The sequence below is a fragment of the Molossus molossus genome, unplaced genomic scaffold (genome assembly GCF_014108415.1).
Source record: "Molossus molossus isolate mMolMol1 unplaced genomic scaffold, mMolMol1.p scaffold_m16_p_1, whole genome shotgun sequence".
NCBI lineage: Eukaryota > Metazoa > Chordata > Mammalia > Chiroptera > Molossidae > Molossus > Molossus molossus.
In genome coordinates, this window is record NW_023425344.1 from 137,103,836 (window position 1) to 137,117,427 (window position 13,592).

The following is a 13,592-nucleotide window of genomic DNA, read 5'->3' on the forward strand; positions in this document are numbered from 1 at the left end:
ATACATCCTCTCCAACAACTGTTTTTTGTTTGTCTTTTGATGGTTTATGGTTGGTTGGTACCAGATGAACCATTTTTTTATATGGATGACTACATTCTTTTTGTTAGTGGCTTCTGGGACTTGCATCATAATTAGAAGACCTTCACCAATCTAAGTTTATAAAATAATTCTCCAAGGTTACTTTAGTTATATTTTATAGTTTAATATTTTACATGTAAAACTTTGATCCAGTTGGAATTTATCCTGATGTAAGTGTGAGCTGTGTCCCAACATTACTGAACAACACCCCTGGCTGGCTGAAACTGTCCATTCCTTGGGTTCATAGGAACTATTCTTGATTTTTAAAAAATAATGACCCAATTTTTGTTACAGATGTTTCTCCTTTTCCCCCCTAGATAAAATAATGACTTTTCTCACTATTGATATTTACTCTCTTCAACTCATGCAGTGTTAAATGCTGATGCAGAGAATTACAGTATCATATGCATAAATATTTACCTATTTATAGAGGCTAGCATTCCAGGACTGACATGCTGACACTCAGGAGTTTTTGCCAATGGAAAGATAACTGAGGATGGAGTTGTCGGATTTCTGTCCATATTTGGTAGAACATCATCCTCTTCTTGATTATACTGGAAATTTGGCAACTAGAAAGTAAACATTCATTATCAGCAGGCGCCCCTAAAAATAAAATTCCTAATTATCACAAAATGTTTTTTGGAGGGGTGTTTTTTTCTGCCTTATAATCTTCTGAGATAATGAAAAATATTAGTAGGCAGAGAACAGAGCCTTGTCCTTTAAAAAAATTAGTTTCTGTTGTATAAAATAGAGACAATGACATCTGTTTCTACAAGTTGCATAGACCAGGGGCTCAGTAAATGTTTTTTTTTCTTTCCAAAAATGTTTTTATTGACTTTTTTTTTTTTTTAAGAGAAAGAGAGGAAGGTAGAGAAAGAGATATCAATGTGTGGGAGAGAAACATCAATCAGCTGCCTTTTGCACACTCCCTACTGGGGATGAAGCCCGAAACCCGGGCATGTACCCTGATGGGTAATCGAACCTGGACCTCTCAGTCCATGGAACGACACTCAATCCACCGAGCCACACTAGTCAGACAGCAAATGTTTTCTGTAAAGCATCAGATAGTAAGTATTTTGGCTTTGTGGTCCATACATTCTCTGTTCCAACTATGCGACTGCTGTTGTAGCTTGGAAGCAGCCACAGCCAACATGTAAACACTGGTCACATCCGTGATCAAAAAAAATTTGGCTTACAAAAAAAAGGTAGTATGCTAGATTTGGCCCATGGGACATAGTTTGGTGACCTCTGTGTAAACAGAAGAAACTGTAATTCATTTACTATTATGCTGGTACTTAATATGAACTCAAGCAGTATTAAATTTTTGTGTGTTATGTCCAATAAATAATTTAATCCTTAAGATTTTACTTACCTTTATATTAAAACCTTAGAGAAAGCAGACTTTTGCCACAGAAAATGAACTACTTTATTGCTTTCTTTCTTTCTATTTTATTATCTTTGGCTTTAAAATGTTGAGACTACTGCATATAGCCAAAATATACAGAGGACCTGAAATGATGGTGGAATAATATAAAGGGTACAACCCTTAAAGGACCACAGTTGTGCCGAGAACATAGTAAGAGCCTCAGATGGCTCCCTAAAAATACCTCCCTTTATAACCTGTGTAGGCAAAAGGGGGCCTAGATAATGATATTACTAAATTATTTTAAAGCATTGTATAGCCTTTAAAATTTGGAGATGATTTAATAATATTTAAAAAATGGGTAGAATGCAAAGTACCCTTAATTCTAGCTCACTAAAAGCTCTCAGATTTTATACTTAATAGTCCAGCTGTCTAGATCCATCTATCTTCGCATTACTTTAATCTTAATATTCTTAACATTTATATTTAGGTTACAGAGATAGTTTCAAATTTGCACTTAATAGTTATACAGTATTTTACTATGTTTATGAAGTACATTCTTAGTGGATATATGGATTGATTGTTTTTGTTGTTGTTGTTGTTGTTTTGCTGTAAAAGATAAACCTGCAATGAATATCTTGAAGATTTTTGGCTTCTGTTCCATTTTTTAGGATAAACTCCCATGTGTAGAATTAATCTTTATGGCTCTCATGTTGCTGTGCTTTCTAAAAGGTTATAACTCAACTCTGTATCTGCTAGTAATATGACTCTATCAATATCTCTATCTCTTTTTGTTAGTGGATATCTTATTTTTTTAAATGATTCTGTAATTTAGAAAGTATACGCACATATAATTTACTTTGTTTTCCTCTGATCACAAGTAAAATGACCAGTTCATTCAGCCTTTTGAAATTTTCTTACCCATTTTTCTGTGATCTTGACCCTTTTTATATTCCAGTAACATAAATGAGTTCTTTACATCATAAATATTATTGGCTTTATTTGCTGCAAATATTTTATCCTAATCATGAAGATTTTTAGTTATGTGATTTTTCACACTACAAAAATTTTTACCTTCAATTCTGTCAGTCTTGTGCTGTCATTGTTTTATTACACAGTAGGTAATTTACTATGCATTAGGTAATAATCTTATCAGTTTTTAAAAAAGAATTTGCCTTATTGCATATAAAAATTTAAATGTATACATTTGGCCTATTTCTGGATTTTCTATTTGGTTCTACAAATATTATCTTTGAACCCCACTAAAGGATAGATTCTGGACAATGATGAGAATGGCATGTACTGGCAGACTGCTTCCTATACTAGACTTGAGTCACATGTGTGGAGATTATCAATCCTTGGCCTAAATATCAGTGATGAACAGTAACCATATATACAAATAAGAGATATAAAAATTAACATGAAGAAAATAATGATTTCATGCATTCAAGACTCTTACCAGTACTCTTTGTTTCTGCAAAGGTGTTGTGCTAAAAAAATCATCATGGTCATCTTTTGGCAACTGTTCCAGAAAATCCCTCATCTGCTGCTTCCTTTTAAGAGTTCCCATTTTCGCAGTTATCTTAATAGTTTGCTCCTTATCTGTACCACCTCTGTTGCCTTAAGCGTCAGCAAAACATTTTGGTAAGAATTTAGTCATTTAGAATAACTGTTCTAAAGTTAACAAACTTTGTAAAATCTGAATTGTATATTCATATTAAGTAAATTCAGTTTCTGTTATTAATATAAGTTTTCTCTATAACAAGTAATCCTTTCTACACTGGGATCTATCTGTGCAAAATGATTAGCCCACAAGATACTCATGTAGAAAATACATGTAATATTAGGCAGAGTACAGTTGAAGAAGCCTTTATCTTGTGAGAAAGGTTACCTCCCACACTCCTCTTACTGATGCCTAATTTGTTGATTTTGTGAAAATATAAGCCACATTTAATTAGGACAGGGATACTGGATATTCTCCAAAGTGTAGAATAGGACTTCTCTGGCATAAACCTTGGGCAGAAGTGTGTACTCCTGGGGGCCATGAAAACTAAATTTATTCTGAATTTTCTTATTAATTGCTAGGGGCCTGAAATTAAATTAGACCCTTAGAACAATAATCCAGATACTGAAATTTCTGGATCCAACGGCAGATTTCCTAGAACAAACTCAAAGCACAAGGCTGCTAAGTCTAATATTGATGGAATTAACTAAGATTTCAAAAGTAAACAGATAATCTTTGGAGTTCTTTCTACCTTTAAAACTGTAAAATAGCTAAAATAAAACACATATAGATAAATATAAAATATATCTAGTGAGTGATTAGAAATTGATACTGAGAACTAGGTAAAAATTATTTACTACAAAGGTTACCATTTTTTTGGCCTTTGGGATAAACTGGATTTTTCTTAGTGACAAGTTTCTGGGATCCATTTCCTTGGACATCTTCCATGTATTTCCTCTGGCATTCTTGAGCAGATCGAGAACCTACAGCCATAGCTACATCTGACCAGAAACCAGGTTTGTGCTTGGGAAGAGATGAGAAAGCACTATGGAAAGCCAAAACCAGTTAAAGAATAAGAAAACCAAATAAAGAAAAGTAACCTGAAGGCATATTACTAAATCTTTTACTGAGCTAAAGGAATTATACCAAAATCATTCTAGAAAACTATCATTTGGAAGATACTACTCCCTATACTCAATAACTTATTCTAGTGGTAAAATATGAAGACGTAATTTAACATATCTATACTAGGTGTAGTATTTTATTTAATCTATTTAATCTGAAAAATAATTTCCAGTCTTAAAAATTTTTTTTTCTTTATTTTAGAGAGAGAGATAGAAACATCGATAAGAACATTGATTGGCCACCTCCTTCATGCCCCCCACTGGGGATTTGGCCCACAACCTTGGCCAAGAATCGAACTAGGGACCTCTTGGTGCATGGGTCGACGCTCAACCACTGAGCCACACTGGCCAGGCTCATCCCCAGTCTTAAGACATTTCTTCCTTAAGTCCAACTAATCAATGATTTGATCTTTTGGGGAACTCTAGCACAAGTAACTTTTCTATACTGCTGCTCAAATATTACTGGTGCTAAATATACTGGAAGATGAGCTCTTAGTTCATATATATTCTAGGTTACAAACTCTTAAAAAGTGTCATGCTTGTTTTCATTATAGCATTATAGTTTACAGAACATAGTATTTTAGATAACAATACTTAAGGGAACTGAAATAGAAAAAAAACACCTAAGACAATATAAGGTAGTTCTCTAACAAATAAGTTACATTCTAAAAGTATGTTCATTTATAATTCTTATAGTTCATATAATTCTTAAAAGTTCATTTATAATTCTTATGTAGAACCCAGTACACCTTTATTGCACTACCCCACCTCTTGAACAGATTTGATATATTGTGGTTAGGGCTGACAGTTTGGCCAGTAAAAATCTATTTAACTCATCAATTAACCTATGCAGTGTTGTACTGATAAATTTTTTAACAACCATCTCTCTGGGGTTAAGAAGTCCTTCTTTACAAATTTCCATATTGTGAATAGCCCTAATATGGCTGACTTCAGGCTACCAACATATCGCTGTATGAGAAGAAAGAAATGTGCATGGCACACAATTATACAGAATTTCCACCATACAGGTATAATAGTTGTAAAGAACCTGAAGAGTATAAATAATAAAATGTACTAAACTAATTAGGAAGTGGTGAGTTTAGAGTATTATCACTTGTAATAAATTTATTTTTTAATGAGTTAATTTGTAGGATTCCTGAAAATTTAAGAAATCAGCTCTTGTGAACAGAATACCATTCACTCCACGCATAAAAGGAGAATACTTGTGGGTATTAAACACAGTTAATGAATGATCTACTCTTTTGAATAATCAATCACTAAGATTTGGGAGCTCAAGTCCCCCTATTTGTGTGCATAAGATAATTTTTAAGTCTAGAACTGCCTATAAGGGTTCTTTTGTCATAATAAAAATACTTAATACATGTAATAAGAGATTAGTCTTTCATTAACATGTCTCCTCCAGATAACTTTAAAAGGCAAATTTAATCATGCCACTCGTCCTACTTAAAACTCACTTCATTTTTAACATAAAAACCAAAATACTTAAGACCACCTTCCATGTTCCTTGCCTGACTCTCCAGTCTCATCCTGTACTGTTCTTCCCTCACTTTCTGTATTCTAGTAATTGACCTTCTTTCAATATTTCTAACTATGTTTTTCCTTTCTACTTTTACAAATTTCTATTTTAAATTCTATTTAAAATGTACTTGTCATAAATGTTTGGCTTAAATAATCCTTGTTTATCCTTTAGATCTTTTTTTTTTAATCCTCACCCGAGGACACTTCTGTGTTTATCTTCAGATACAGAGGGAAAGAGAGAGGGAGGAAGAGAGAGAGACATCGATGTGAGAGAGACACATTGAGTGGCTGCCACGCACATGACCCCAACCGGGGCCGGGGACAAACTGCAACCGAGGTATGTGCCCTTAGTGGGAATCGATCCCGGGACTCTGGTCTACGGGCCGACGCTCTAACCGCTAAACCAAACCGGCTAGGGTTATCCTTTAGATCTTAGTTCAAGTATCAGCCAAGTCAGATTTCTCTGATTCACATTCTCATAAATTTCTTACAGTGATTATTTGCCAAATATCTGTCTATCCTACTAGGTTATAAGCATGATGTGGCATACAAAGCAGTGGGCTGCAACTATGAATCATTTGAGGAGTGCCCTGGCCGGTGTAGCTCAACTGGTTAGAGTGTCACCCCATACACCAAAAGGAGACAGGTGCGATCCCTGGTTAGGGCAGTGTAGAAGGCAGCTGATCAGTTTCTCTCTCTCTCTAAAAAAAAAAAAAAAATCACATGAGGATCTTATAGCAAAAACACAAGCAAGCAAATAAGCGAAGGTTCATAGACTGTACCCCTTCAGATTTCAATTTAGTAGGTCTGGGGTGGCAATACTTTACATTATATCTGAGTGGGTGACTGAAATAGAAGATGACAAGGAAAGGTTACAAGGAGGTGACTTGAGATTAAATTTGATGGATAAAAATATAAGGTGAAAATGAGGCAACTATATTTGCAAAGAAATGAAGATAAGGAAACGACATATAATTAAGACATGAAAAATAGATCATGTTTATAGTATGGTAAATTTCAAAGGAATGGCTGCAAGTTGGAGCTCTGAAAAAAGTCCCTAGTGCCACCTACCCTTTTGTTGTCATTCACTATAACAACTGCCAGTCCTTGATCTGTTTTCTTTGTCTTTTCCAGGATTTTATATACAATAAATGGAAGCATATAGCATGTAACCTTTTGATCTTTTTTTCACTTAGCATAATGCCTCTGAAATTAATTCAAGTTGTTACAAGTATCAATAGTTCTTCCATTTTACTACTAGTAGTCCATTCATCAATAATACACCACAACTAATTTATGCAGAAAGCACCACAGAAATCAGGAGATAAGCTCAGTAAAACCACCCTAGTCCTGGCCAGTGTGGCTCAGTTGGTTGGGCATCGTGTACTAAAAGGTTGCCAGCTCGACCCCCATTAGGGCATGCAGGAGGCAGCCAATCAATGTTTCTTTTTTCTCTCTCTAAAAATCAACTAAAAAGTCTTAAAAAATAGCCTGGGTTGTGGGGCGGGGTGGGCAGGAGTGGGGTGGAGGGGGACAATGGAGGGCATCAGTAATACTTTAAACAATAAAGATAAATTATAAATAAAAACACAAAAACACACATCATTATAAATTTCCGGGCGTACACTGCAAATTTTGATATATTTTCGTTTTTGTTTAGTTCAGAGTATGTTCCCTTGAAAATTCCTCTTTGACCCTTGGACTTTTGCAATGGGCTAAATTTTCAACCACTTGGAAAATTTCGTTATTTTTAATTGGTTTGTTGTTTAATTCAATTATGGTCAGAGAACCACCTTTGTATGACATCAGTTATTTTAAACTTAAGATCTGTTTTATGACCTAGTAAACATGATGTTCTACCTTGACGCTCTACCTGCCCTTCGAATTAGCCCCCCACATTGGGTGGCTTGTTTCATAAATATTAAATAGTTAAATAGGTGGTTGATGGTATTGTTCAGTTCTTTCATATCCGTGACAATTTCCTATTTACTAGTTCTATCCATTACCAAAAGAAGAGCACTGACATCTCCCACTATAATTGTAAATTTACTTATCTTTTTAGTTCTGTCCTTTCCTTTGTCAGATTTTGATTCACGTATTTTGAAGTTTTGTTCTTAGGTGCAAACACACGTAGGATTGTTACATCTTCCTGGTGAATTGACACTTTATCATTTTGTAAAGTACTTGTTTATCATTCATAATTTTCTTCTTACTGAAATCTTTCACAGGTATTAGTATAGCCACTCTAGCTTTCTCAGGGATAAGCCCAAAAGTTCATAAACAGCTTTAGTTAGCTCCTCCCTCTGCAATTTTGGGTTCCTCAGGGTTCCTGTTTTTGGTTGTCTGGCAAAAAGCTGGGGCCTTTAGTTAATCTAGCTTTGCTGCACACTTCTTACAACTGCATCTCTTTTTCCAGTGCCAAGCAGAGAGAAAAGCACAAAATGATTTGCCTCACCCTCTTTAAACCTCTACTTCTCGTATTGGAGAGGAAGATTCCCCACTTTCAGAGTTTTAGGTATGTGTGGGCCCCAGATGCTGTGATTTTCATCTCTGCAGGACTACATTGAACTGGGGTATAAGAGACCGGAGAAAAAGAGAACTGGGCATTTTCTCTACTGTTTCTGAGCATTAGCCCCCTTTCCTGCTTCTCAAGCCAGAACTGGAGGGCTTCCCCTACCTCTGTTGTACTCCAGAGCTCACTTCCAGATGTTAGGTAGCCTTGAGTTTAGTTTGGGTAGTACCACAGGAAAAACTGGAAATTCACTTCCAGTTTGGTATCACTTAAAGTTTAGTCTTCCCCAATGGACCTGCTACTATTACCTTCCTGGGTCAGCAAAAAGCTGCAGCATGCAGTCTTGGTTTTATAGCTGCACAGTAGAAGCAGCAGAGTGGAGTGTGTTTACTCCCTCTCACTGGGAAGGGGAATCCCTGGAGTTCAAAGATCAAAAAAATCTCCTTAGATGATCTAAATGTACAGCCAAGGCTGAGAACCTTTATTATAAGGAAAAGCTGAGGGATACAGCTGAAAGAATAACTGAGGTCAATATATTGTATGCTGTCAGTGCAAGGCAGAAGAAGCTCTAAATAATCTGAAGATTAATAAGAATGCAATGAAGGTTTTTGATGTCAGAACCACAACTTATACATTAAGACTAATCTAGAGATGTATAAAACAGATTACATAGACAAAAAGAACAAAGTTCAAATATAAGGCTACTTCCATAGTTCAGGGTAAAGGCATTAACAATCTGAAAAAAGAGTAGTCTCAAGAAAAGGGGTGCAGATGGAATTACCCTGTGAAAAGATCTATACCTCCCTGGAAAATAATTTTTTTAAAAAAGTTAACAGAATGGGAATAAGAAAAAAGGAAGATCAGACTGCCGGTCAGGATGGCGGTGTAGGTAAACGTGGTATCGCGTCCTCCCACAACCACATCAAAATTACAACTAAACTACAGTACAACCATCATTCAAAACCACTTGAAACCAAGCTGAATGGAAGTCCTACAACTACGGAATTAAAGCAGCAGCCGAGACTGGTAGGACGGGCGGAGGTGGCGGATAAAAAATCAGGAGGACACCTCGGCTGGGAAGGTCCTCCCTGAGGTCTGAGGGATCCCTGTCCCATACCAGGTGCCCAGCTCAGGGTTCCAGTGCCAGGAAGAGAAGTCCCCATAACCTCTGGCTGGAAAAACCAGCGGGAACTGAGGCTCAGGGAGGCTGAGGTAGCTGGAGCCCAGGCAGCTCCTTAAAGGGCCCGCGCACAGACTTACTCGGACTTGCTCCAAGCTTGGACGGGAGGCAGCTCGAGGGGCGCCAGAGACATACAGGGAAGAACTGAGCTGTTTGGCATTGGAGCAAGGGCTGGAGAGGCAGCCTTCTCCAGGACAATGTGCTGTCAGAGGCCTTTGTTCCTCTGGTGAGCCCTTCCCTGAGGCGGCAGACAGCTGCCATATCTGGGACTCCAGCATCCTGGCTCACACTGGTGGCCCCGCCCTGGTGACTCCCTGAGGTCCCGCCCCGCCCAACTTTCAGGCCCACCCAAGCTGTTGCCAGTTGCTTAACCATAGGATTGGTCTGGCATGGATCCTGCTTCAGGTTTTCCTAAATTCTTTCAAGCAAGCAGCATTTGGTCTCAGTGAGCCCCATACCTCTCGTTAAGTAGAAACAAACACAGAGTGGCAGCCAAAATGAGGAGACAAAGAAACATGCCCCAAATGAAAGAACAGAACAAAACTCCAGGAAAAGAACTAAGTGAAATGGAGATAAGCAACCTAACAGATGCTGAGTTCAAAATACTGCTTATAAGGATGCTCAATAAACTTAGTGAGGGCCTCAAGAGCATTAAAAAAGATCAGCCAGAAATGAAGGAGGCACTAACTGAAATAAATAATTTACACAGATTCAATAGTAGAGTAGGTAAAGCCAAGAAGCAAACCATTGATTTGGAATATAAGAAAACACCCAATCAGAACAGCAAAAAGAAAACAGAATCCAAAACAATGAGGATAGTGTAAGGAGTCTCTGGGACAACTTCAAGCATGCCAACATTCGCATCTTGGGGGTGCCAGAAGGAGAAGAGAGAGCACAAGAAGTTGAAAACCTATTTGAAACAATAATGTCAGAAAACTTCCCTAACTTGGTGAAGGAAACAGACATACAAGTCCAGGAAGCACAGAGTCCCAAACAAGATGAATGCCACGAGGCCCACACCAAGACACATCATCATCAAAATGCAATAGGTTCAAGACAAAGAGAGAATCTTAAAAGCAGCAAGAGAAAAGCAGTTAGTCACTTACAAGGGAGTTCCCATAAGACTGTCAGCTGATTTCTCAAAAGAAATCTTGCAGGCCAGAAGAGAGTGGCAAGAAATATTTAGAGTGATGAGAAGCAAAACTTTACAACCAAGATTACTCTATCCTGCAAAGCTGTCATTTTGAATCGATGGCCATATAAAGACTTTCCCAGACAAGAAAAAGTTAAAGGAGTTCATCACCACCAAACCGTTATTATATGAAATGTTGAAGGGTCTTTTTGAAGAAAAAGATAAAATATATGAACAAACAAAATGGCAACGAATACATATCTATCGGCAATAGAATCTACAAACAAAATGAACAGGCAGAACAGAAACATTTTCATAGATACAGAGAACATTTTGTTGGTTGCTAGATGGGAGGGGGTTTGGGGGAATGGGTGAAAAAGGTCAAGGGATTAAGAAGAACAAATTGGTTGCTAGACTGAGAAACCTCAAAGAGAAGGGGGTTGGGGGGTGGGAAGAAATAAACCAAAGAACTTATATGCATAAACAATGGACACAGACAACAGTGTGGGAAAAGGCAGGAGGGAGGTGGGAGTGGAGAGGAGGGTGTCAATGGGGAAAAATAAGGAACAACTGTAATACATTCAACAATAAAGATAAAAAAAGAAACAGAAAAAAAAAAGAAACAAAAAAAAAAGGAAAAAGGAAGATCAGAAAGGGGAGAAAAAAAAAAAAAATCAATGATAGAGTTTAAACTTAGTTGACTTAAAGAATTACATTTTCAGCCCTGGCCAGTTTGGCTCAGCGGTTGGAACATCGGCCTGTAGACCAGAGAGTCCCGGGTTCGGTTCCCACTTGGGGCACGTACCAAAAAAAAAAATTACATTTTCAGAAATAGGAATTTCAGGCAAAGTGTACAGGGCAAGGGAAATAAGTTTGGCTTTTGATATATTTAGAGATGTAGGCAAAACTTATGTAGCGATTTCCAGCAGACAATGGAAGGAAAAGATCACTGAGAAGAAAGCCAAACCAAAAACATTGGAAAATAAGAATGAATATTACCCTCTCTGCTTGAAGGCAAGTGAAAAAGGAAGAGCATAGTGGCAGAAGACACCTTACAAAGAGCATTTCAAGGCAAATTTGAAAATGAATTCTAAATGTTGTAAGGTTCAGGAGTACACAGGGAGTGGAACACTGAAGGTGGTATGTTCCTATGTTATCCTTCTTTCTTTTATCAGTCATATCTTCCTTTCTTTCTACTACATCATTTCCATCAGCAAACCACCATACTCGGGCATGAGTGATCTTAATTTGTTTAAGCAAACAACCAAACATACATCTTCTTCTATTACCTATACTTTCTATTTCCCACTACTGCCAAATTTCTTGTGTTATCCACGTAAATTGTCTTCATTCTCCCATTCATTCTCTATTGCTCAACTATGCTCTGGCATCTAATACTAGACTACTGATACTGCTTGTCAAGTCTATGTAGCCAAATCCAGTTCTATCAGCAGCACTAACTATGAAACCTTAGAAAAATCACCTAATTTCTGAGACTATTTTCTCCTCCATAAATGGGGGTGGGGACTACTAAATAATCTGTAAGTTTGAAGGTTTTATAATGGTTAATTATAAAATATTTCTTAAAATGTGAAGCTATGAGAGAGCAGCATTTGTGTTGAAATATATTTCCCAGCTTTACTGAGGTATAATTGACAAGTAAAATTATATATATTTAAAGTCTACAGAAGATCATGATATACATATACATTGTGAAATGATCACCACGATCAAGCTAATTAACACATCCATCCCCTCACATAGTTAACTTTCTTTGGTAGACGGATGGGTGGGGGTAGGGAGTGTATTTGAAAAGAAAAGCAGCTCACTTTTATTTTCCTCATATCTTTACTGTATAGATGGCCACAAAGTAGCATCTAGTTGGCAGCTATATTTTCCCTCCATTTTTCCGTATAAACTGTAATTTCTCTCTATGTGTTTTTTAGATGACACATTCCATTTTAATTATTAGAAATCATTTAATCAGTCCCTCATTGGAGTTGTTTATGTCTTATTTTGTGGCCATTGTAGACATTTCAGAATCAAATCTAACTACTTACCAATGAAGCTTTTGTAATTCCTTCTCATTCCATTCTTCATCCTGAATTAAACCAGGTAAACATTCTAAGGAATCCCTCTTTGTCTTATCAGATCCCATTTTGTCAGGAATTGGAAATTCATTCCCAATATCAGATTTCTGACAACTTTTTTTAGCTGAACATCCAGCTTTCTTTTTTTTAATATGAAGTTCAGTTTCACTTTCCTCAGTTTCAGATTCAGAAATAAATGGGATTTTTCCCGTGGTGTTCCTCCTGCTTCTTTTTGGTTGAACTACTGTTTCCTGGGTATTTGTTGCTGTGGTTTTCTTAGCATTCCTAGCTTTTGTTCTAATTTTCTTTTCTGTTTCACTCTTGTCAGCAGACATATTTGAGGACTGATGCTTGCAAAATGACATAGTTACTTGATTTTCAATTTTCTTCAATTTTGATAACCTTGTATTTTTCTTAAAGTCAGAGGTGACTTTTGGTTTCTTTTTAGAACTAGGTATTTTTATTTTCTGGTTGACAGTGAGTATATCACGTTCAATGCAATCTTCCTTATTTTCACTTTTATGACCCACATCACACTCAAATGCATTTTTTAATGTCTTTCTGGGAGTATTGATTAGATGTGTAGTTTCATTTAAGTCTGATTCATTTTCTTTTTGATTATTTGGCACTACAAAATCTGTTACTGCTTTAATGGTATCAGAGGACACATTATACTTCCTGCATTTTTGCTCTATCACCTTTTTAGATTTAAGTGGTGTTACTACAACATAAACTTCCTTCTGATTAGCAGCCATATCTTTTCTTTCTTTGTCTGAGACGGTTGATTTCCCTGAGATGATAATATCAATGGATACATTCGATTCTTCTGTTCGCTCTTTAATTTCATAAAATAAAACGAAAGATCGAAATCATGAGTTAGCTACTAACAAAGTATAGAAAAACTATCTTCACAAATAAAATATACTGTTTCCGCCCTCAACAAACTCCATTGCCCACAATGTCATATTAATCTTTCTGAAGCACCAGTCTGTTCAGATCACTGCCCCTTCAACTTCAAAAAAAAAAAACCTAATTTTTTTTATACCAACCTGTCCATGACTTCTCATAGT

The 13,592-nt window shown here is 36.6% G+C and overlaps 1 protein-coding gene across 7 annotated transcripts in view; it reads right to left on the minus strand.

Annotated features, from left to right (window-relative positions):
* MIS18BP1 (MIS18 binding protein 1) overlaps window positions 1–13,592 on the minus strand; it is a 48,716-nt gene that overhangs the window by 9,536 nt on the left and 25,588 nt on the right. For 5 of the 7 annotated variants that reach the window (XM_036274771.1, XM_036274780.1, XM_036274757.1 and 2 more), the window contains exons 11-14: window positions 12,493–13,357; window positions 3,815–3,990; window positions 2,901–3,061; window positions 499–647 (exon numbers count right to left, since the gene is read on the minus strand). In XM_036274771.1, coding sequence (XP_036130664.1) covers window positions 499–647; window positions 2,901–3,061; window positions 3,815–3,990; window positions 12,493–13,357 — 1,351 coding nt within the window. Of the gene's footprint in view, window positions 1–498; window positions 648–2,900; window positions 3,062–3,814; window positions 3,991–5,004; window positions 5,039–12,492; window positions 13,358–13,592 lie in introns of those variants that run through there. The other 2 variants (XM_036274800.1, XM_036274810.1) reach the window with 2 other exon arrangements.